The 24,769-nt window shown below is 53.8% G+C and overlaps 3 protein-coding genes across 3 annotated transcripts; 2 read left to right on the top strand and 1 right to left on the bottom strand.

The window, feature by feature from the left end:
• Positions 1-14,056: 14,056 nt before the first annotated feature.
• HRG_11238 (uncharacterized protein) lies at positions 14,057-15,318 on the top strand (the record flags this gene model as incomplete). The annotated part of the gene is made up of 3 exons (XM_044869708.1): positions 14,057-14,525; positions 14,581-14,991; positions 15,020-15,318. 3 exons carry the CDS (start codon positions 14,057-14,059, stop codon positions 15,316-15,318), a joined length of 1,179 nt encoding a protein of 392 aa, XP_044715261.1.
• Positions 15,319-16,792: 1,474 nt separating this feature from the next.
• Positions 16,793-17,680, top strand: HRG_11237 (reverse transcriptase; the record flags this gene model as incomplete). Its single annotated transcript, XM_044869707.1, has 1 exon — positions 16,793-17,680. The coding sequence occupies one exon, from the start codon at positions 16,793-16,795 to the stop codon at positions 17,678-17,680; it is 888 nt and encodes a 295-aa protein (XP_044715260.1).
• Positions 17,681-19,692: 2,012 nt separating this feature from the next.
• On the bottom strand, positions 19,693-22,871 carry HRG_11236 (ATP-dependent DNA helicase PIF1; the record flags this gene model as incomplete). Its single annotated transcript, XM_044869706.1, has 4 exons — positions 19,693-20,098; positions 20,418-21,422; positions 21,475-21,593; positions 21,915-22,871. 4 exons carry the CDS (start codon positions 22,869-22,871, stop codon positions 19,693-19,695), a joined length of 2,487 nt encoding a protein of 828 aa, XP_044715259.1.
• Between the last annotated feature and the right edge of the window lie 1,898 nt (positions 22,872-24,769).

Below are 24,769 nucleotides of genomic sequence, written 5' to 3'. Positions count from 1 at the left end.
AGTGAGCACATCCGGTCTCACCTGGGCCATGCGGGGTAAGGACCCTGGACCAATCAACAACACCTTTTGCTCGTGTCTTTGAGCTTCCTTGTTTGGTACGGCAGGCTATAGGGGTCACTGTTGCAAAACCCAAAAAGTCACCGCGCGAGAGTCAAAATGGGTTAGCGGCATGAACGGCCCGCCCCACGGTACATTGGTCTATGTATCTCGGCCCAACTTCGTTGGAAAATTTGGCGTTACGGCAGGTGTAGTCACAGCTACGGGGCCGCTGCGGACCAGCAGCGCGTCTCTCGTCACAAACATATCAGTCGCCTATGGCGAAAATACCGCACGGTAATTCCAACGCTTTAATGTGTTCCCTTATTCTATCTATACATTCTCCTCGTCCTCATCCTCCGGCTTGTTAAGCTGCTATATTCAGTTAGCAGCCGAAATGCAACTCACAACTTCAGTTCGCTCACAATCCAGAGCCGAGCAGCCTCAGCGATGGTTTCTAACGCCATAAGCTTCCGCTCTTCGGGGGCCAAAGCGGGAGCTGGTCCTGAAGCGGTAGAAGGAGCCGCACTACCACCGCAAGCACGTAGCTGTTGTGCTGCTCGCTGCGCAGCGATGCGCCAGGTGTCATCGGGTTCGGCATCTGCAAGCTTGAGATGCCGATTCACGTCCCAAAGGCACGCACGGCAGCAACAGCCCCAGCAGGGACCTAGAACATTCAACTCGATTAATTTCTCGCTTCTTTGGAGCAAACAAAGGTCTCATACTGGCCTGCACGTGTGAGCGTTCTTTGCGCAGTCCCAGCACGCAGCACCGGTATCTATCCCGGCAAATTAGTGAGGCAGACGTATACTACAGGGGACAATCAACGTACTGTCCTGGGAGGCACATTCATGGCCGGGAGTCTTGGTGGCGCGTGTGACGCAAGGACGGCATGGGAAGTCTCGCACCGAGCCGACGGGAGGGGCCTTTTTTGTCTGCTTCTTCTTCTGCTCGGGCGAGCAAGTTAGCAGCCGCCTCTTCTTCATAGAAGAACTTATTGGATTGTACGGTAATCTTGGCCGTGGATTTGCGGGCGTTGGGTCGGACCAATCCTCTACCCTTGACTATTTTATTCCTGCTAGGCGAGTCCCCATCCATCGGGCCAGCGACTGCAGTTTCACTTACGATAGCGGAATCTGCTGTAGACATGACAACGCTGCTGACCATTGGCTTTCCACGGCAATGATGATACAGAAGGAAAGGTAGGAACTAGGGTTGGAGGATCTGGGTTCTGTAAATATTTGCGGGTGAGCAGCGTCGATCTGTGCCTGGTTTGGTAACCGTTCCACGAACAGCCCCCTGGCACTAAGCCGCTGCGGGCCAGCGGCACCACCGCTGCGGGAAAACGCGGTAAGTCAATTTATATCGCTGTCCCCCTTTTTCCTGGCATGAGGACTAAGAAAATCACCATCCCTTCGACGTTACCGGCAACAATGGCACGTCCGCCCAATCCAATCGATCAATACCGTACCTATATCACTCATCTATACCTCAACGGTGTCTCGCGAAGCAAGATTAAGTATAAGCTTCGGAAGCATTACCATGTCGCCGTCAATCTCAGTACACTCTCTCGCCGAATCGCAAACTGGGGTCTCCCGCGCCAGCAAGCCCGTACCAAAGAAACTCCAGAGCTGATAGAAACCATCCGTGACCTGATCTTTCGCGTTGGGCTTACCGAGAAGCAGACGCTGAGCGTGCTACAAAGACAAGGCTGGCCGATCACGAAACGAGGTCTAAAGCGCATCAGACTTCACCCGGACCGCCGCTGGGTACGCAGGCTCAATAGTGACGAGGAGCGCCTTGTGTTGCTGGAAAAGACAGAACAGGTTATCATCGAGATGACGCGACGGTCCAATGCCATTTCGGGATATGGCAAAAGCCTTCTCCAGCCTTATCTTCGTCAGCAAAAGCAGCTCTGGGTCCCGAGAGACCCCCTCTTTGCGATGTACAAAATCATGTTCCCAAATGAGGTCGAACTCCGAAAAAGGATGTTTCGGAGGAAGAAGGACAGTTTCTTGTCCCAGGACCAAACTACCAGTGGTGCATTGACGGTCACGACAAGCTCAAGGCGTATGGATTCGAGATATATGCAGCAATCGATGCATACTCGCGCAACATTATCTGGTTTTATATTGGCCACTCCGCTACAACTGCTTTGAGCGTATTGAAGCAGTACTTGGCCGCGTGTGGCGCCTACGGCTTTCGGCCATGGTATTTGCAAGCAGACAGGGGGAGCGAAACGCCATTGGTCGCAGCAGCACACTGGAACTTTGTCTTGGCAACAGACGGGCGAGTGGAATGGCATGGGCAAGTTTTCCAACAAGGAAATCGACTAAAGGATTCGTACAAGGCGGCTCCAAGTACGAAGAACGTTAAGATCGAGAGTTGGTGGGAGCGCATGCTGCATGTCTCGTCCCGGCAGTGGGTAGACTACTTTGGAGAACTCGCCAGGGACGGGGACTTCGACGGCGATATGCTGGAAGATCAGATTTCCATCTACGCCGTCTTCGAAGACTTACTACGCCGAGAACTCTTCGACTTCGTGGAGGCGTGGAATCTTCATCGGATACGCCTCCAAAGAACCGTCCCCATGTGGTCCACGGCCAGCCCTGGATGAACTACCATTACCCCGACCCAGACAAGGCATGCAATTGGGGTATCGATTGACCGCTCCATTCTAGACGAAATGGAGCGGCCGTTGGCTGATATTGACATTAGCACGAGTTTGGAGCCGGAGACAAAGAACTGGTGCCGCCAAGTTCTCCTTGAAATGGGCTACGATCACGTAGTCCTTGGAACTCACCAGGAGCCGGACAAGTTGCGACCTTTCAAGCGTTTTTACCTTGGTCTTCGAGATAAGATAATTCAACATATCGAAAGTGGCCGACAGCCTACGCTGGCATACCGTAAAGCGCCAACTGGAGGCGTTGCTGAATATGTAAGACATACTATTTATTTGCGAGTCGACCAATCTAAGCGCGTATAGCAAGCATTACTTGAGCAAGCAAACCAAGCCCGAGAAGGTGAATTTGGAGATGGGGAACCAGCAGAGCAGCCACTTGTTGAGCTTGGGTTTGAGGACGAGCAGGGAAGCGACATGGAGAAAATACCGGTAAGTGATGACGGGAGGATAGCGATGGTTCGAATGGGGAGCCTGAGTAGTCAATACTTCCTTTTCCTATATCGAATAGCAAACGTTGTAGGGATCTTTGCACCCTTGAAGCGTGTAGAGTGAGCTGGAGGAAGCGCTTTAGCAGCGTTAGTGTCGGACAGTCGAGTTTGAGTTTCCCTGAAGGCTTGGGAAATTGACTCCGGGTTTACCTGTTGAAGTTAGCGCTCGGCTCGTTGATGAGTTGGTTCGGTTTCTTACGAACTCCGGAACAAAACTTGTCTCCTCCTCTCTATCTTCTTCGTCCACTTCGACTCCTTCGGCCACCACGCCTTTATACACCTTTCCACTAGGGTCACTGCCAAACACTAAATCGCATAGTGGATCTTCCAGCTCACCAAGGCCTACCGCATCCCCATGTCCAACAATTTCTTTGGCAGTATATCCAAGCTCGTCGCGTGTCGGGCTCTGGCAGGATGAAGTTGAAACGGGCTCTTCGTGCTTAATCTTGACGCGTATCTCTTCCTTGACTTGCTCCTCTTGCTTAACGCGCTTCTTGCGTCTAGAGGCTGGGCTTATGTCTTCTTGCTTGACCCTCCGTTTCTTGTCTTCCTTGACTGGCGTCGAGCATTGATCTGGCCTCAACGGTGTGACCGGCTCCTGCTTATCAACCACATCCGTGGATGTCAGAACGACTAGCACCTTCAACTGCCCTGCTTGGTTGTTCGAAAAGTGCCCCGATGCGAGCATGCTTGACGGTGTCGTGTACTTGTCGGTGTTTGGAACGGTAACGATTTTCTTGCCAGAGAAGGTCGAAGCGTAAGAAAGGTTCCAGAGATCTTTATTGGCAGGATCGATCGTGGGCGGAAGCGGACGGAGGTGATCGAATAAAGTCTCGGTGAACGAGGCCAAGTCAGTAGATCTGCCGAGGAAACTTGATCACCGTATCCTTCAGAGGCAGCACCGTCTCTGGAACCTCCACTGCAAGCCCGTTGAAGTACCTGGTCTCCAAACTCACAAGCAGCAGGCTTACATGGACCCACTGGTAGCCAGTTCGTTGCCTCGCAGGCTTCCTGGTGCTGCCTTTGGAGTTTTGAATGGCTCGACTGGCCGTTGATGCGACGGTCATGAACTGGGGATTGCTTGACGCCTCGAAGGGAGGTATGCGTGCCCGTGTATTCATCGCACCGGTACCAGCAACTTCATTGGGGAGTAGTTGGGCGGCGTGTCCAACGCCGATGGATGACACTGGTTTCAGTCTGTCACGCAGCAGCTGACTTGCTGGACTGACTGGCCGTGGCGGAGAGTCCTCGACCTCGACCACCTCATCATATGGGCCAGGAAGTGCCGGAGTTTTAGACCTGGCCCGACGCTGCGGCCGAAAGGGTTGGCCAAGCCGCAACGGCCGCAATAGTTCGCGCCAACGTATATGGTAGTGAAGAGGTCATAGTGCTTCTGTCCGGCTTGGACGCAGTAGACATGCTCAGGGGAATCTGTGGAGGGCCCATTTCGGTTGAGGAGAAGAGGTAGAACCAGGGAAAAGGAGGACAAATAGGATCGGACTCGGAAACGGGATTTTAATATAAGCAGAATAGTTACAGAACAATATCCCCTTGCCATGGCGAATGAAGATCGCCAGGCTTAGCAAGAGACTTCAACGCTAGTCCGGTGCTGACCAGTAGCGGGATTACTGCGGTAATCCTCTGCTGCCTCATGGCGCCGCTCCTCGTCCCAGTTACTCCTATGAACGTTAGGATGAAAACTGAACACAGCTGTGGTGGCCAGGAGGGGAAGTGGAAACATTAAAGTCCAAAGTTTCAACTCGGCACCGTATAGCAGAAGACCTCAAACTCTCGTGTGTATTTGCATTCTTTGTCTGTAGGGGCCCGGCTTTCACAAGTTCCCAGCGTCATCCAGGGGAGGGGACTTGGCGATATTCGCCGTCTTTGTCTTTGGTATTGTCGCTGTCTTCGGGCCGCGACAATACCAAAGTAAAGTTGTTGGCGAAAACACCGCGCCGCTCGCTCGATTTCACTTGGAAAAATATCGATCAGCTTTTCAGGAACGAATTTTGGGTACAGCATCATGCGCATCCATACGTGTGTAAGTGGTTTGCGAGCCGGATACCATTTTACGACTGGTGCGGCAAACTGGCAATTAGACTGGCAGAGGATGACCGTGCGGGCCCGCTGCTAGTCCGCAGTACATACTCTCATGCTGACCTGAAGTATCCGGATGACCAGGGGGCTGGGCGCCTAAACCCAAAAGAAAATGACAGGGAGTTTTGCAACAGTGACCCCTATCGCCCACCGTAGTTTGGTCCATCTCCACCTGCGAGCTCACGGTTCGTCACGTCCACGTTCATTTTGACTGCAGACACGGGAAAGTTGCACTCTGCGCAGGCCCATGGCGTTCCGATGTCCCTTGTCAATGCGAGCTTGGACGCATGCAAGCCATAGTGCATGAACCGGGTTGTATGCACTGCTGGTGATGTAGATATACTGGATGGCCTCATAACAGGGGGCCAACCGCAATTACTAGTTGAAGGCGTGCCGTTACAACTTGGAGGAAGCTCACCCGCCTCATATATGTAAATCATCATATCAACTATAGCCCAGTCTCAAGACAATGATGGTGTTACCTTACGATACACAAAGCACTTCATCACGACCTCACTCTAGGGATATCTTCCCGTTGGCAAAGCGACTAGAGAGCGTCTTGTGGCTCTCTTCATCTAAGCGTTACTTTCCAAGTACCAACATTCGCCATTAAGTATGACTTAACATTATATAAAGCACGTCTCGTTCCGAGCAAGTCCGGTGCTCATATGCCCTTCTCATTACTCTAAATCCGAATTCCGCTCTCTCCACGGTTCAAGGTTGGGGCATTTCGACATGCAGGACGATATTACCACCAAGGAGGTCACCGAGGCCTGTGCCGTGTTTGCCGTGACCGCGGTCTTTCTGGTGACTTACCTGTACTGGATGATCAGAGTCAGGCCAAGAGAAGCTACGTGTAGGCGAACTTGGGCGTTGATTTTCACGGCCTGTCTCCTCTTGGGTACCGGACTGGTATTTGCCGCTTTGTTCGGCAGTGCTAGAAATGCACTCTTACCGAGTGTCCTTGCCTACCCCTTCTTCACAGCCTGGAAAGGGGTCACCATGTTATGCGTCGATATCATCGAGGTACTCTCCATTCAGGCCCGCCTAGTTATCTCCCCAACATACTCATTGGTTTAAAGCTTATTCAAGTTGTCGATCCCTTGATTGACGCCTACTTTTCTCCCGTCGCCAATCGGGCGAGAATCATCATTTTTGGACTAGCATTGGTCTTCCACCTTCCCTTTATTGGGGCGACTGCCTGGCAAATCCGGCTATCTGGCGTCGAATACTGGTGGGCTGCTCCAATGGTGTCTCACTTGATTACCGTTATTATGGTTATTGCGATATGGAGGAAGACACAGTGTTTTCATCGGGTTGACCGGCGCTCTAACCAGCCTCAGCCAGAGCAGCCGACGTCAAACCAGGGGGTGCCGTGGCTTGGAGCAGTAAGCGGAATGGTATTCCTAGCATCATCTGTGCTCCTAGTATGTTCTATGACTGGTTGGGTGAGACACCAGTTTGGAGGTCAGTGTGGACTTTGCCTGGCGATTTTAATTATCCCGGCAGTACCTCTAGACAATATGATTAGAGAGCGCCAGAGGAAACGGGTAGACAGAGAGATGCAACTATCTGTGGTGACAAACGGTACTGAACGCTCAACGGAGCACCTGGTATCATTCTGAGGGTTCTGGATCAGAGCGACGATAATTTACATCACTGTCGGCCCTCTGCCTACGCTACCTCCTTCAATTTAACTGTCCCGAGCTTGGGCCATACACAGTCGCCGCGTTCAGGCCGTTGCAAATGCTCAATTAAATCTTTCGTAGTTGGAAGCGCGACGCAAAGGTGCCTTCCATAGCATTAAAGGAGGCCATGCCTTCCTTGGAAATTATCTCGTATGCATGATATTCAGTTTAGTTACGCTCTCCTCGACCGACATCCCTACTTTAGTTCACGCAAATATCCACCAGTCGTCTGAAAGACATGTCCCAGCGAAGGACTTCCTAGGACTCGCAGAAGGGCTCGCTAAAGAATACCGGCTCGTCTCGCCCTAAACTCCACAGTGTAGGGAGTGTCCAGACGTCTAGATATGCTCTACTTATCACCACAAGCGAGGCATTAATCGGATTCCAAACTGTGGGCTGCGACGAGCCCACCGCATACGACTACAGCTCTGATGGCAGTGACGGCGGCAAGCCGAGCATGCAGTGGCAGCTGTTCCAGCGTACAACACCCCAACCTAGGGAAAAGCAGCGGCAATCACTCATCACGCTTATGGTGGAGAGTGCAAAAAAGCAACAGTCAACCTCAGACAAGGCATTCAGCGAAGCGCCTCGATTCAATTTTCAAGATGATCAAGACACATGCGACCGCGGGAAAGCTCGGGCAGTTCTATCGCCACGAGTGACTCGCCGCAGTATGCTCACGACTGAGTTGACCGACTCACTCAGACTTAGACTCGTGCCTGAAAGGCAGCAGGGGGCGTTCACAACCGACACGGTCTTGGGATATAGACACGCATCGCACGGTTTAGTAAACCTAGGGCAATTCCTTGACAAGTCTTGCATGAAGGCGAGCGTGAATGCAAATGCCAGCCTGTGGAACCAACGTTTCTTGGAGGATGTATCTGGAGACCACTACCATTGTAAAGGCTGGTGAAGAAAAGAGAGTTCAACACTCCACGGTCGGTCGCTTGCTCCTCCGAAATTTGTGAATCCGCTGTCGCTTGTGCCCTTGCTCATGGCTATGCCATCCTCGCTCAGGCACTCGAAATCCTGTATCCACACTCCCGGATATCCCGCCATGGTCTCTCCGCTCGCATTGCTTGGTGCGTCGCGACGAGTCAGGAGGAGAAGACTGGGAGAGGCTGATAGCAATTTTGATGGGCTTGCAGAGAGTGAGGTCAAACTCCATCTCAACATGTTTGTCTCGTCCGTTATCGACGGTACCGCTGGCCTCTAGTCGATGGCAAGTATCGAATATAGCGATTCGAAAAGCAAGGCCGGCAGGAGGACGATTCTCCTTGCCATTGCCGTAAGAGGAAGAGTAATCACTCTCTTCAAGATCGCTAGGTGCGAACACAGGCTGTGTTTTTGTTGTAGGTGACACTGCAATCTCGTCTTGCGCATGTTTGTCTCGACAGCTTTCGTCGTTGTATTGACTTTCGGTATCCCAAAACTCCGATGTAGGCGAGGCAGGGCAGAAAAACATATCGAGAGCACGGATATGACTAGTTTGTCCACAGGCAATCGATTCGGTAGAACTTGTACTCCCCTGTATTGTCGAGGCAGAGTCAATCGACATGGCAGCATGAGAGCCTCGTTAGGTCGTTTAAAGATTATTAGCTCTCAGAGAGTTGCGAGAAAAGGAGAAAATGGGAACCGAGACAAAGGAGGAGGGGAGGGGAGGGGAGGGGAAGGGGGTGCCTACGCTCCTTCACTATCTACACGGTTATGGAACGGGCTGCCTTGGTCGGGGTCGGGACAAGAGCTCCAGCAAATCATCCCAAGAATCCCCAAGGAGCAGCTTTGGCCATGTCACTGCACATATCGTCGGGTGGGATCATGCGCCTTCTTCCCCTTCCGGGCTGTGGTCCACTGTTGCTTCGCTGATGCCTGCTGGCTACCCCTGGGGTGGTTTATGTATCTTTGGCCTGGAAATCTTCAGCTTCTGCGTCGATGCGCCGATCACATTCCCTAATGCTGCAAAGTTACAAGTAGCAAACTTCTCTGTAGGGGCAGGGGGGCGAACCGAATCGTGCAGACTAGTTCGCAGCCTCCCCTGCGTCGGGGTTCAGGAAGGGAACACGAGGCAGGACGTGTGAGTAAATTTTCTATTCCCTCATCCTACCTAATGTATGACAATGTACATGCACATGCCTGGGAAGTATTGGGGGTGGCGAAGCTTGCAGCGGAGGGAGCCTCTTGACAAAGGGAGGGCTGCCCACGTCGGCATCAACTTCGGGAAGAAGACGGCGACCTTTGCGCGACCTGCATTTACGCCTAACGAGATAGCAATACTCTGCAATATATGAAAATTAGCTGGGGCTCCAAAGGAGCGGCTCTAGAGCACCCCCAGGGGCACCCCTTGGGGTGGAAAACGAGACATACCGGTAGAGAATACGAGACTCAGGGCATCGAGGTCTCTACCGAAGTCCAGATGGCCGCGAGAAGAGTAGCCGAGGAGAACAAGCAGCTCCAGGAGCTCCTCAACAGGCATGGCATTAGCTACGACCACATAGCCCGTTTCTTGCAGTCGGGCACCTTGCCGCTTGATTCCAACCAAGGCCAACCCTTTCACGCCGACGACCCAAGTGCCGCTATCCAGTCGCTGCAATGGCTCCTGATGCCGCGACAACCGGCCAGTCTAGATGAAGACTTCTCCCTATATTTATCGAGACAGTCGATTCGGGACCACTCCACCACCGGGGGGTCGACGACGAGTTCGTCCGTCTGGGAGCCGTCGCAGCTCGTGACCTCGTACGGCTATCAACATCACATGGGCGTGGCTACCGCTGTCATGGGATCGGCTGTTCATTTTCCGTATCCACCGACAACCCCATTGAGTCGCGCGAGCACCACGCGACCAGGCCGTGTCTATGGTGGGCAACCGTCCCCGTCGATGCACGATAGTCCCGGCCAAGCCATGGTAACAACACAGCCTACGTCTACTGGCGGCCGTACGGTAATGCACTCGCATTATTCTGTGCCTACTTATCCAAACGCGGTGATGCCACATTATGATCCCCTGGGGAGCACCTGCGGACACGCGTTGATGAGCACCCGCAGGGGCGTATCGCCGATTCCATGGGTTGTTTTAAATATATATTGGAGATTGGCACTGTTGGCCATGCCCTTACCGATTCACTAAAGCCTTCTGATATCCTTCTGTCTGTGGACCAGGGCAGCCCCGTTAGGGAGGACCTGGAAAAGGGATTCCTGGCCTATGTAGCAGTAACGGATGAGGACTTCCTGAGTAAGGAAGGTTACCCCTTTATGCGTCGGCACAGCCAAGTATGCGTGGGTAGAGCCCCATACTCAGGAGGTCTCCAGAAGTCCCTAAAGCCTCCTGTATAAATAGCCCCTTCAGACTGCCCCTTTAGAGATAGAATATGCATCTTGAATCTAGCTGTGGTGACCCCCTTATTCCGATGTGTATTGACACAACATGTCACCGGCACCGTCATATAAGAGTAGAACAGACTTCCCGATTCCCTGTCGAGCTTCTTTGTAGCCCCTGATGTGAGCTCCAGCAAATCATCCCGTGAGTCGCAGCAATGCGACTCTAGCCGTCTAGTGGCATCTATCTGCCCAGTTTACTCATGCGCCTTCCTCCTCTCTCGGAACTGTGATATACTAGTCCTTGGCTGATGCCTGCGAGCCGCCCCAGGGAGGGAATGCATAGCAGTTGGCCTTTCTCTTTGGCCACCCTTCCATCAGATGATGCTTGCATCCTTGGCCGGAACACTGTCAGCTTCTGCATTTATGCACCGGTCACCCCCCTTACTAACGTCATTAGCAGCCAACTACCAAGTAAGAGCAGGGGCAGGCTTCCAAAGTGATTAGGGAGTCTTAAGTCAGACTAGCGTGGGCATGTGGCAGGATTACGCATTGATCTCTACACCATCAGCTTAGCTTGAAGCAAGGCAATATATATATATATATATTGGAAGTAACGGGAAGCGACGTAGCTTGCGGAGAGGCTGCCACCGGGGCAAGGGGCAGGATGCTGACGTCGAGATTAACAGCTTCAAGAAGCGTGTCAAGTCGGTGAACAGATTGCAGATGGCTGCACAACGTGGTGGCCACATTGCATCTCCAATCTGCAAGCCATAGTCGAGCGCGTCTCAGAGACGATTCGAGGGAAGGGAAAATCGGCCCCAAGGTCGTGCCCGGGGAAGCCGGGACGACTAGAGGACAGCCTAAGGGGGTGGTCTCGACTCAGCCCAGAGCCGGTGTAGCTACCTGCTCGTGGTGTCGATGACTGGGATACTTAACGCCGGGAAGAAGGGAGTGTAAGGAGAATGTTTATAATGGAGGGGGCGTGGGGGAGGTGCTAGACGATGAGGCCGGATTCTGGCCACTTTGATACACCTCATACTGCTTTGTTGCTCTAGCCTGTAGCATCAACGAAATTTTATCCTGCGCGGCTGAACGAGAAGATACCGGTAAAGAGGCCGGAGAAGGCAAAATTGACAGGGAAGGATGGCTGCGACGGGAACCGGGTTGCCCATGTCGGCACAATAACTCCGGGAGTAAAAAGAAGCACCTCGGTGAGACATGCGTTACAGTTTGAACTAGAACTAGGCATAACGGTTGGAGTTGTTGGTTACCTCCAATCATCCAGCCAGCCCGTGATGACCGTGACGCGCGCACGGCAACACAACCGTGGTTCTCTCAAAGTCAGGGAGGAAGTATTGCCTCGCCAGCTCTGTTCTCATCTGCTCGCCATCGATCACACTATTCATTTCCCGCCTCCTTTTTCCCCCAGATTTCACTCTACTGAATGCTCTATTTTGAGCAAAATATGACAACATGACACGGCAAAGACGGCGACAACAAAATGAAGGGAGAAAGCCAAAGCGGACGCGCAGCAAAACTTCTCGAATTAGGGCTCACGGGACTCACTCCTACCTACAACCACCAGACCTCATCTCATCAGTCAATCATCGATGCTTCACATTCATGCCGGATGGGCTTACATCCAGGCCGGTTACGTTCACTCCCACGCGCAGGCAGCGCCCACGCCGCCCCGTCCTTGAGCGAGCGGTGGCGGACTGCAAAGGCACTGCGATTGTGAGTTGTGACATCTCAATATCCTGTAGGAATCAATCATTCCAGGGTTCTAAGGCAAGGCAAATGCGAACCATCTCGGCTAAATCGGTTGCGCTATATGTACTTACAATATTCGGTAGAGTAAAAAAGCCCATCAGACCACCCAAAGAAGGAGGGCCTTGGCCAACCGATCGACTCGGCACTCCTACACTCCACGTGTTTTTCCCACGACATGTATGAACACGGACCTACTCGTTCAATCCTCACCCAGCATGAGGCCCCGACCGACGAAAACCAACCAAGACAGAGCGACCTAGGATACGATGACGCCGCAGAGACATCAATGATCCGCCAGCCTCTTATTCAAGTGCTCAGCAGCTGCACACTAGAATCAGAGATACAGGCAATGACTCAAGGGTTGCGGGCGCTTGAAAGGGCGTGTGACGACTTTGTGTCGAGGAAGGGAAGTGAGCACTCTCGCGACTACTATCTTGAGCTCTTTTCCACCTTTGTTCCACTCTTGGATGCATACTACGACTATCTCTTGGCGGCGAGCCATCCGGCGGCGACCGATGTGGTTCGACGTGGTTTGTCTGAGATGGCAGATCGCACGAGACGACTCGGCATACAGTGGCCGTTGCGTCTTCTCCAACAAAAACTGCCGGAATCGTCGGAGCACCTGTCAAGATTCTATTTCTATGCTCGCTCGCTTGTCGTCCACCTTCAGCAAGAGGTCTTGAGTTCTACTTGGTCACAATGCATTGCAGACCTGGACAGTTGTCATCAGGGGACTGAGCAAGGTCGCGAAACTGGCCTGGGCAAGGAAGCGGAAGAGTTGGGGCATTAGGATGGCTCGAATATTACATGTAGTTTATGGCCTAACAAATGAAGTGGGGCATCATTTTGTCCCCGAGCAAGAACGACGAAACGTCCCCAATTCCCACGATGAGCTACTTCGAGGAAGCATTATATGGATCTTGCACCATTTGCCGCCGCGGTCGAATCCACTTGGCCCACGGAGGACGTCTTGTCTGCTCCTGTTGTCGACAGGCGGCTGGTAGTACACTTAGCACTGAACTGTGTAAAAGGACAGGGGATCTCAGAAGCATACAGCAGATATCGTTACCCCTGTTTTCTTTTAGTAAACGCACTTCCTCGTCACCATGCAAGGGACTAGTCACCTACCAGTATTGCCTACTGACGATTGTGGGAGGGCATCTGCGTTCTGTTCTGGGGTACTCGGAGCACCAGGAATCAACAAGGAAGTAGTGATGCTGGCAGCTGAGCTCTTTCTGAAGGAGGAAAATCAGGCCATTGCTGCACGAGACGATATCAGTTGCCAGGAGTAACGTCGATTCTTGACGCACATAGATGTAGTTGCACATTGTAGTCGGGGCTGCGGAGGATCGAGGTAGCAGGCAAAGCGAGGCAGTACTGGGATACTTGTGGCTTAGAATAGGATGAGCAAGACGGAACATTGAATGGTTTTAAACAGTTTTTCACGTCGCGATTTGCTATCGTCTATTCCGGTCCTTGTACATCAATACATGTCTTATTAGGGTGCGAGGCATCCCCAACCGAGGGCGCTCTTATCCCAGTTCCTGCTCGCTCCTTCGCGTCACCTTGCTTGGCAGACACTATAGTGCCTGCTTCGCATCGAGCATGAGGTCGAGTACGACGTTTGTGTAGCATATTGTGATGATGACTGCATTAGTGTGGCCAGAAACCAGACCCGGGGAGTCCGATCACCGGGGGGTGAAGCTTTTACCAGCCAGTCCCGTCTCCAGCAGATGGTGCGGCCGTGACTTATGGTGTGTTCGTAGTCGCTCCTGTGCCACCTGCAAGACGCCCCTTTAACCTGCCCCACCGATTCTTTCGAAGCAGGGGGGCCGAGAGAAGGGGCAGGGTGGCTCTGGCTGCCGTCCAGCCAGCCACCTCTGCCTTCACTTTTGCGTGCCCTTGCAGAAACCTGGACCTGAGCTTCTTCACACTATAAGTTGAACAACTCTTGAGGCTATCCGATTCTTTGTCGCGACATGGAAGACAGGTGGGTTGATGCTGCCAACCATCTGACCGAGCACGCGAAGCAAGGGCGGTTACGACTGGCTTACGGAGAAGATGAATTATGCCTCGACGACTTTTCCCCCAACGACCTAGTCAATGCTTTTCTCTCGACGCATTGCGATGTCGCCATCGAATTACCGTCACTCGCCGACAAGCTCTGGCATCCCTTGCTAGAGCTGGAAGAGCAACTCCGACGGCAGCTTCGCCGTCGCTCTAGGAAGTCGAGCATTCACAACGAGACGACGACGGCCAGACTACTGTGGTATAACTGGTTCTTCGTGATATCCTTCATCACTTTTGTCGAGCCGCAGCGGCGATGGGGCGAGGGAAGTGGTTCCCGCCCGGCGAGAGCAGCTCGTGTGGCCAACTCGACGATGGACCGTGCCCGCTGCCTCTATGGGATCCGAGGCTTTTGTCTCTATCAAGACTGGAGTGGTAGGGGTGCACTCGAGTCTCCTTGCGACATCATGATGGGTTGAGCTAATGATAGATACAGCTGTCCAGACGTTGCTGTCCAAGCCGGCCGAGCACCATGCCAAGTCAAGCAGCATTGCGCAAAGGGCTCTGCAATTCTTCGACGAGTGCCATTTCTCCGCAGCCAAGCTGGACGGTCCCGTCTTTTGCCCCGTCTTCTTGATCGCCCAAGCGACAAAGGCCCCGTCAGTAATCGGCTCGGTCCTTCTACATGTCGAGCGACTGCTTATTCTCTGGGCCAGGTTTGACTTGGTTTGCGAAAGAATCGGCCTTGAGTCTCTGGCGGAGCTCGCACGAGGCATGGAGGAGCCTCGAATACTCGATGAGTGCACGGGGAACTGTATGGCTGTGCCGACACCTTTCATGGAGCGCATCCTTGCCGGTGCCTCGTGCGCAGTGCCATTAGGCGAGTATCATAAAGACCCTTTGGATAGTGGCCGGTTTACTAATTCTTCTTCTAGCGCACAACGGCGTCTTCGGTGGTCTTTGGACTTGCGAAGAAGAAGCAGCACAGTGCGGGAATGCGCTGATGAAGGATGGGAAATCCGCCCATCTGGATGCCCTTCTAAGCAGCGAGACTACCGAGGCTTCGCTGGTCACGGATGAAATGGCGTTGGGCACAGTCGGCCATTGTGGTGTTCTGCCGAGCTACGACTCGTTTCTACAGTTCGACCCATGGTCAGCCGGCCACGTCACTGATGGCTGCTCATCATCGCTCAGTTACGATGAGTTGCTCCAGCTCCAGCTATTCAGGTTATAATCTACAGGTCATGTATAAAAAAGCCAAGAAATAAATCTCGACCTTTTCCTGCCCCCTCACCTCAACGTCGCCCCCATGCATCTGCTCGTCCTCCTCCAGCACGACTATGTCGCCTACACGTCCTCGTACGTGCAACGGCACCGTTATGCTCCCGGCGATGGGCCGTCGGATGGTACACCTGTACTCCTTGTCTTGGGCCGTCTGTCGGGCCCGTCCTTGCTCCGGCAGAATGATGTGGACGACGAGTCGGTCTCGAGATACGACAAGCGACCCGCCAGAGTCGACGCGTATGACGTTGCAGACGCCATGAGGATGCTGCGAGTTCTCACGGTGGCAAATATGCCTGCCGTTGCGTCTCAGCCAACTCTCGATATCGACAAACTTATCTAGTCAGCCGCTTTAAACGTCGCTCGGCGTGCAGTGAGTGGCATGCTGACCTCTCCCTCATAGAAAGCATCGAGGAGCTGCTGAGCCGATGTCGGGAGCGGGCCCTCCAGCCTCCAGTCGTTAAGGCGCATTCCTTCCACCTCCATCTGCGCCATCTTGGCGGCATCGACGTCCACCTGAGCGGCCAGTCGGCGGAATCCAGCCGAGCCTTGTATGAGTTGCATTTCCGCTTTGCTCGATGAATATCGTTCTTGGCTGTTGGTGGCCGAGACGCTGCTTCACGTCCGGCTGCCCGCAATGCCCAACTGCGAGGCCATTCTCGACCTCGGCCTCAGCTGTCATGTAGTCACGTGCGGCGTCGCTGACGTCGTCGACTACGGTATGTGTTGGCTATTATAGGCACCGCTGTTAGTAGGTCACCTGAAGGATCAAGGGAGGGCCACCTGAAGGATCATTATGAGGCCATGTATCGGGGACCCATAAAGACCTCACGTATGGGGCCAGCTTGGTGCCTATGTAAGTCACCTGAGGGTCCCTCTGACTACGGCATAAATAGGGCCCTGTGGCCGCTTCTTTCTAGCTAGATCATGCATCTTTATCCCTTCTTGTGCTGCCCCTACCTCATGAGTACCAGAATAACAGTCCATCGACAGTATGGTATGGATTTATTTCGCCCGGAGGGAGGTCCCTTTAAGGGATTTACCGGTGATCTGCCGGATCCCGTGACCCGCCGGACTTACACAGAGGGGTCGGCGACCTACCGACATTCTGGAGGAGAGCGAACCCGGATTGAAAGCTCAGAAGCTTGAATTATTATCTCTCTATTGAATCGGAAAAGCTGTGTGGTGGTCGAGTCGGCAGCATGAGCATGCTGGTGAATGCGGGGCCTAGGGTGGGGCCGCGCGGCCCCTCGTCGTCGCCGACCGGAGGCAGAATCGTGAAACGCAAGCTACTCAATGGGACAGCAAAAGAGTTGAATAAAAGCAGCCGATATGCGACAAGAGCGACAAGAAAGGAAACAGGTGAAATTGAATGCGCGAGACTACCGGGAAATGAAAATGTCAACAGCAGTCAGGAAGAAGTGGCGATGATTGAGAAGGTTTGGGAGCTGCTGGACGAGTATCGTGCGGAATTCCGAGGATTGAAAGAGACACTCAGAGAGCAAAATGAGATCATCCGTGAGCAGCAAGAGATAATCCGAAAACAGAAAGAAGAAATAGAAAAGCAAGGAACTATCAACCGAGAGCTCAGCATTCATCTGGAAGACATGAAGCAGCAGATGAACGACCAACTTGAGCAGGTCCGAAAGCAACTCGAAGCCATCGTCGCCGGCGCAGCGGTTACCCCGCCCAAAACGTTCGCTGAGGTCGCGCGATCATCGCCGTCGCCACAACAGAGCATTGCCCTGTCGCTCCCGCCTGGTAATACTGCAGAACCTACCGCGAACGAGTTTTTCTGCATGATTGATACATCCCGAGTAGAGGAACAGGACAGAGGCCGAGCACAGATAGGCTCGATTCGGCAAGCCATTGAAAATGAGGTCAGAACAAAGGAAGGTCAGGTGAACTGGAAGTGCGCAGCAGTTGTGAGGAACTCTCGAAACACAAAGCAAGTCAAGGTCATTTGCAGAGATGAAATCGAGCTGCAACGAATCAAGGAAGCCGCGCAGAAAACGGCGGTGACTGGAGCTCGAGTGATGAGAGACCAGCTTTACCCAGTCAAAGTCGACAATGTCAATCGTACCGCGATCCTCGACGGAGAAGGCAACATCCTACAAGGTGCGGCTGAGGCTCTTCAAGACATGGGCCATAAAGCCTCCAGGTGCAGCAAGCCTCAGGTGTGCGGAAGGTGTGCCGGTGCGGGTCATCACCACAGGGAGTGCCATGCAATGGACCCTAGATGCGTCTTGTGCGGCGGACCGCACGAGTCGTTCAGCCGGAACTGCCGCGTGCGAAACATCCACTCCAATGCATAAGACACTAAGCTCTCGCGAAGAGAGGGTGCAAGTGATGAATTGATTAAGTTCCTTGTCCTTAGAGGCTTAGATTCTTCCTCCTCCCTAACAAAAAGTGACTTCTTATAGTTCTGTCACCTGTGGCTGCCTTGGGGTGGCGATATCGCCACCCAGGCTGCCAAGATGACGTTGTCATCTAGAAGGTTCGATACCACCGCTTACCAACGACATTATTCATCCTTCTCAGTCACCTTTGCTAGAGTCAACCCGACTAGGTAACCCTCGGACTTAGATCGTTAACCCGTTTTCACGACACACCCCCTTAGCTATAGCCTATCCCGATCGGGTGTAGCTAAACAGCCTTTAAGGGCAACACGATCGAAGGGCCGATCGACCGGTGTGAATAGGAGATACGAATGCTTTACCTTCCCGGCGGCATAGGCTTCCTATGGTCTTTGATCTGGTCTCGGAGGTCTTCTAACCAGGCCTCTAGGCGTAGCCGCTCCGTGAGATCGTCGAGCCCAGTCATCCTTTGGAACTCGAAGAGTTTCTGCTTTGGCAGAGCTTTGGTCAAGCCATCGGCTCTCATATGTGCCGTGGGGACCCAACGGACCCGGATTCGGCCTTCCTGGCATTCCTGACGTAGCCAGTGTTGATGGATATCGACATGCCTTAGCCGTGTAGACAGCTTCGCGCTTCCTTCTCCGAGGAGCCTGATTGTCTGCGAGTTATCACACTCTACTAGCAACGGCAAGGGGATCTGAATCCGTAAAGACGTCAACAACCGGCTTAAGAAGATGCCTTGAGGAACGAAAGGTTCTTCCTTCCGCCTCTTTGCCTTGAGGAACGAGGAACGACGTGACGAAAGGATCTTTGCCTTGAGGAACGAAGAGACGAAAGGATCCTTCTTCCGCGCCCTTCGCCACACCTCCACATCCTCTACCCCTTACGCACGGACCGCATGCCGCTCCGTGCCCACCAGCCACTCTTCACCGCCACCTGTGCCTTGAGGAACGAAAGGCTCTTCCTTCCGCCCCTTCCGTAAACACGGACCGCATGGTGCCCCGTGCGCTCCCCAGCCACTCTTCACTGCCACAGGAGACCGGCCCCTTCCAGGGTCCGCCAATGCCTTGAGGAACGGGAGGAACGAAAGGCTCTTCCTTCCGCCCCTTCCGTAAACACGGACCGCATGGTGCCCCGTGCGCTCCCCAGCCACTCTTCACTGCCACAGGAGACCGGCCCCTTCCAGGGTCCGCCAATGCCTTGAGGAACGGACTAAAGCATTAGTTGGCCGGCGGCAAGTATCAACGCGCCCGGCAGTGCTAAAGGACCCCCCCCCTGCCTTGAGGAACGAAAGGCTCTTCCTTCCGCCCCTTCCGTAAACACGGACCGCATGGTGCCCCGTGCGCTCCCCAGCCACTCTTCACTGCCACAGGAGACCGGCCCCTTCCAGGGTCCGCCAATGCCTTGAGGAACGGACTAAAGCATTAGTTGGCCGGCGGCAAGTATCAACGCGCCCGGCAGTGCTAAAGGACCCCCCCCCCCCCGTTCCCGAACTTGGTCAGTATGCCTATCTTTCGCAACCCTAATTCTCGTACATTCGTCTCGTTTCTACGGCCAAGTTCTTAAGTCTCTGCATTCCATCAACTATGGCCTGATCCAGCCCATTGCCAATGAAATCATGCTGTCTCACGGGACCGAGAAGCTTGATGCCCTCTTGTAATCGGTAAGAACAAACGCTGGTGCCACGGGTAATCCACGTCGTGTGCATCTTGCTGACAAGAATTTGAAGTGAGAGTTAGTCGAATCGAGCGTATGTGACATGGGTCGGATGAGCACGGTCCCCAACGGCAGGGACGGTATCGCCAACGTTTTCGTCTCTTGAGACTGCAGAAGAATGCCTAGCGGTGGCCCGAAGTGGATTGTCACGTCATCTGCCAAGTAGTATCCTGGGTGATTGGGATCGAGTATAACGTCCACGGCAGTAAACTCGGCTCCGTTGACAACTTTCAAGCCAGTATAGATGTTCTTGTTCACAACCACCGGCATACCTTGGGCGTAGAAAAGACACCAGGGACTTTGCAGACAGAGTCATCACCTTGTCCAATGGTTTGTGCTATGATGTTTGGAGAAAGCGTGCCGTTGCGCCAGGTGTGAGTCGAGATAAAGATACGGATATGTTGCTTGTTGAAGCGCGCCCAGCCTACGACAGCTTCCATGTTGAGGGCCCAGCGGGTGCGGTTCAGCGGCGTTATAGCACGCAAACCATTGTCGAAGGTGATTTGGGAGCGTCCTACAATGTTGGCGTTGAGCAAGTCGAGGTCTTGCCGTGTCTGCCGCCCGTCACGAACTCGATCCAGGAGTGCGCCGAGTTGGGGATCGTCGCGTGCCCGGACCTGGTCTTCGAGGAGCACAACGGTTTTGAACAGATGCCACAATCTACAGCCGCTATGGTGAGAGACGGTCGCTTGTCGCAGAGGTGCCTGGGTTCCGTCCGGCGGTCTATTGATCAGGAGGCTTGTTTCCGCACAGGGGCGAACTGGTAGAAGTCTCCCATCAGCAGAACTACAGGCATCCCACCAAATGGCTCGTCCGGACAGTCACGGAGTGCCTGGAGATGACGACTGACGTTGTGCAGAGTGGCCCCCCCAAGCATACTGACCTCGTCAATCACGAGTACCAGCTTCTGTTTCCAGATCCATTTCTTCGCCTCCGAGAAAGGGGAGGCGGTTTGTTTGGATCGCGATGGGAATCTAACCCACAGGCCGAGTGGATCGTCGTGCCGCCAATCTGGGCCGCCGAACTGCCCGATGTGCCGGTTATCTGCAGAAGATGTGGCTGGTTTCTCGCCGCGAACACGTCCTTCAGGGCATCGATGATCCTCGACTTTCCCGTGCCACCCGGCCCGCCGGTATACTGGAGATGTTGGCCAGCTGAGTCCGGATTAGCCGTATACCTGTCTAGAAATGCGCAAACGAGTTGAAGGGCCATGGTCTGTAGATAGTTCAGTGTGAAGGTGGCTGCGGTGGTGTGCCCCATCTCCGCGAAGCTAGTCGCCGGAGTGACGTCAACGAGCATTCGAGGGCCTTGTTCATTGAGGTCACTGCCTGTGAGCGCAGCGGCGGTGTCCATATCGCCGTAGCGAGCTAGGGTATCGTCGATGTCGGCGCCATTCGTGGATAGTACGGTGCCCTGAGAACCACCCTCGATGTCGTCCAGCATTCGAAGATGCAACAGGTCTTGGGCCTTGGCTGCTGCTTGGACATCATCTCGAGATAATATTGGGAATTGGCACAAGGTGTCGCCTTGGTCGTGGGGTATATTGAGGTACAGATCCTCCTGACGTTGGACAAAGGGTTGTCCTCCAGCGAGGTTCCCCTTACGCACGTCGCGTATTAGATCCAAGAGGACGAGGGAGTCCTTTGTGGCGTCAGTATTTTGCACGGAATTCCGCAAAATCTGGAGTAGAGCTGTGTAAGCCTGATGTTGAGCCATCGCTGGAGGCTCATCCTCGTAGTGGCCGTCGTCCAGTGGGTACTCAACGTCAATTGTGTCGTCACCCTCCGATCGACTGGCCCAGAGCTTCGTGTCTTTACGCGCGTCTTCGGCAGACTTTCTCAAAAGACAAATGTTGGAGACATGGAAACGGAGGCGGGGACAAAGCCCGGCCCGATGCCTCGTCCATATGTCGGTTATATCGCCTTGGCTTTCAGAAACGAAGTTTTCCCAAGGGACGAATAACGCCAAATGTAGGACCGAATTTCTGCACAGGCTGTCAGACGGGGCCAAAATGTTGCTGGGGGGTTAGAGCGTACCGCTTAATATACACTGGGTGATCGTCCTCATGGTCGTCGCTGATGTATCCTTGGAAGATCGGGACGGCGTACTGGTCTGGCCGTCGAAGCTTTTGCATCCAGCCGTCACAGTCGGAATCCTGCCCATCGAGAAAATGTGAGAGTCGTCTTCACCCGACTTTTCGACGCATCAAATGAATCATTGACATATAGTCGTACAGGCATAGGTCTCGTAGAACATGGCCCCGGTACGCGTACGCGTCCAGGTATAAAAGGGTTCGCCCTCCTTGCCTCAGACGGATTGTCTCCGGGGGCTGTTCAGCGTCCGTCAGCTCGCCGGCCTGATGGCGGAGATGTGCCCATAGCCGAAAGATTGCCCAATAGAGCGCCGTCAGGTTCAGGAAAGACCAATGCGGCACGTTGGTAAAGTCGGTGTCATATCCAAGGAGATGGTAACAGACCTCTACGGCCGAGAGTTGTCGCTCGGAGAAGATCCGATTTGCCGTTCTCATCAGGAATTGACGGCTTTCATTCAATACTGCCTGCTGCCTGTCGTCGGGCAGGGTGGGATCTGGTGCGCGAGACGTCGGACGACCGGCTTCGCGAAGTTGGCGGGCAACCTCGGCGGCAAGAGCAATGCGTTTCCACATCGGCGTATCCAGTTTGGTGGCGTAGTTCGTGATGTAGTACACCATGGCCAGGCCCTTGGTTTTGGTCAAGATCATCGAGACGTCATGGTTATGACGAAGGCCGACCGCCAATGACTTGTTATACCGATTGACGAGTGGATGGTTGCGCCGGATCTGAAGCAAGCCGTCCTCTGTGAACCCTGTCTCGTCGACGATCTTCCACGGTGCTTTGAAGCGGCAGGCCGTCCGTCTCTGTGGATCTGCACCCTGTTCAACGATCCCCTTCAGAGAATACTTGAGGCAGGTGTACGTGTGGGAGTGCACTTGGCAACAGTACGCGATGAAGTTGGATTCGTCTTCGAAGGCCGCAGTGAGAGCCGAGGTGCTGGTCATGACCTCCTCCACGGGATGGATGGGCTTCCTCTGTTGTCGCAGGGTTTTTCCAGCATCTTCATCTAAACACTCGTGAAAGACAGAGTCTACGTACCGGGTCACTTGGGCACGGTATCCTTCTTCCGCAGGATTGGCCATATCGTCTACCAGGTTCGGTAACCGCATGTTGCCGTCCAGCCAGAGGAGTCCATGTAAGTGGAGGCTGCCTCGCTCGTTCGTTTCCACCGTGGCGTAGTAGTGGCTAATCTTTCCAAAGATCGATTCCTGGCCCGTGTTCACGTACTTGTCAAAGAATAAGGATATTTCTCGGTGGAAGAAGATGGCCGAGCTAACCGGATCCATGGTGCTGAGGGCGATTCTGTCGTACCTTTCACGGAGATCGGCTAAAAGCTCCATTGCAGAGTCATAATCGTGCAGCCTATGAATGGCAAGTTTCATCTTTATCGGATTATTAATGTCGTTGGGACTGATGGTAATCCAAACTGCAGGCATACCGGCCCAAATGTTAACAGCTTGTATCTTCCTCCGCATAAGCAAACGGGATTCGTTCGAGAGCGGCTGTGCGTGGCCAAAATCGACAGCTCGCGAAGCAAGACCGATATGTCAGGGTCCGACGTGGTCCTTGCCTCCCGCATCTCCGCCTCGGCTCTCTTCAGTCGGTCCTCGTTCAAGTTCGCATACGCTTGCTCGAGCCTGTGGAAGGAATCTTTAGCGACACGAACCATGCTGATGCGGCGGTTGGAGGAGCGAAGGAGGGTGTTGAATACTAAGAAACAAAAGACAGGATGGGTGGCAAATCGGCCTCCGTGCCGTCGCAATACGTATCTGGCCCAGTAATTAAGCGAGTGATTCGGACGACGGTCGGCAACAACGCTTTGTCGGCTGTGACTCGAGTCGCCCTTTGATTTCGGGCCACCCTTCCCACGGAAAAAGCTTCGAAATGTTCGAGGGAAGAAATCTTCGTGCAAGTTGTCTGCAAAATCCGCACCACGCTCTACTCGGACAAACGGCTGGTCTCCCGCAGTTTGGACCTGCATAACGCACGGCACAGAGTTGCCATGTCGATCCGGATTGGCGTTGACGATGTCGGCCAGAAACGACAGTTTATCGGTCTCGGCGAAGGCAGCCGGTCCATTGAGAGGAAACATGCCGGAAGCAGACATCTCACAGACGGCGTCAACTTCCAGGCCGATGGCAGCCGAGTCGGGGACAAGAGTCGCCGGCTCACCAGGGGATGGTTGAGTCTGCTCGGGGGACAGAGTACGATCTAAATCGCAGGATTCAGCCGCAAAAGTGGGGTTGATCGAGTTCACCAGTTCATCGATGCTTCTGAAGCTGTTTTCCTCCAAGCCTCGATCAGTGTCCGGGACTATGTGGTCCGTTTGTGTCTTCTCAACGGTCGACGGTTCCTCCTTCGCATGCGGTCCATGATGACGGTCGGAACAGTGGAGCCGTCGGCATACTGCCAGCCATCTATCTCTGCTTGGTTAATTGCGATATCCTCGTAGAGCGGGTTGTTCCTTTGCAGCCATGCCAGGGCAGCTGCCACTCGAGATTTGCGCACTTGAAGCAGGTGTCTGACGTCTGCGGAGCCAGGCTTGCCCGGACCGCTCCAAGAGACGTGGATGTTCTCAATGGCCTGCAGTAAGGGATGAGGAAGAACCGTGGCCACAAGATCATCCACTTTGTTCGGGAAGACGACGATGTGTCCTTTCACGTGCTTGCGGTAGCTGATTCCCGAACGGGTCTTGTTGTCGACCGTGAACTTGGTGATATAGCCAAAGGTGCATGCAGGGCAATGAGTCTCTCTTCAACGGGGGAGAGGTCATCAAGCTCTTCGGGGTACCGATGTTCGCAACCGATGGCCATGTTGTTGACCGAGCAGGCTTTGGGCAGCCGTCCACTGTCGAAGCCGGCGCGACACTCGCGGCACACGTCAACTCTGGCGCCCTCGTGTGACGGAAGGCACGCGCCACACTTGGACAGTCTTGGTCGCCTGCAGCATGGAGGGCGACAAGCGATCCCTCCACTGTATGGTGGCGAGTTCGCAAGGCGGTGTCTTCCTATAGCAGAAGACGCAGTGGGAAACCGGCAACGTCCGTTCCTCGGTAAACGCTTGGTAGAAAGATTTAGCAGCCTCTACCTGGAGGGCAACCGGAACTTCGTTGCACCAGGATCTTGTCGATGATGCCTGCTCCTTGACGCGGAAAGTGGCGTTGTAGTGATGCAGTATGGATTCGACAGAGTCTCGTTGAAGTTGAACGGTTTCTCGCATCGGCCGGGGTCTTTTGGGA

This window comes from Hirsutella rhossiliensis, assembly GCF_020360975.1.
Source record: "Hirsutella rhossiliensis strain HR02 chromosome Unknown scaffold00019, whole genome shotgun sequence".
Taxonomy (NCBI): domain Eukaryota; kingdom Fungi; phylum Ascomycota; class Sordariomycetes; order Hypocreales; family Ophiocordycipitaceae; genus Hirsutella; species Hirsutella rhossiliensis.
The sequence above is the reverse complement of the archived record's forward strand: the minus strand, read 5'-3'. Positions and strand labels throughout refer to the sequence as shown.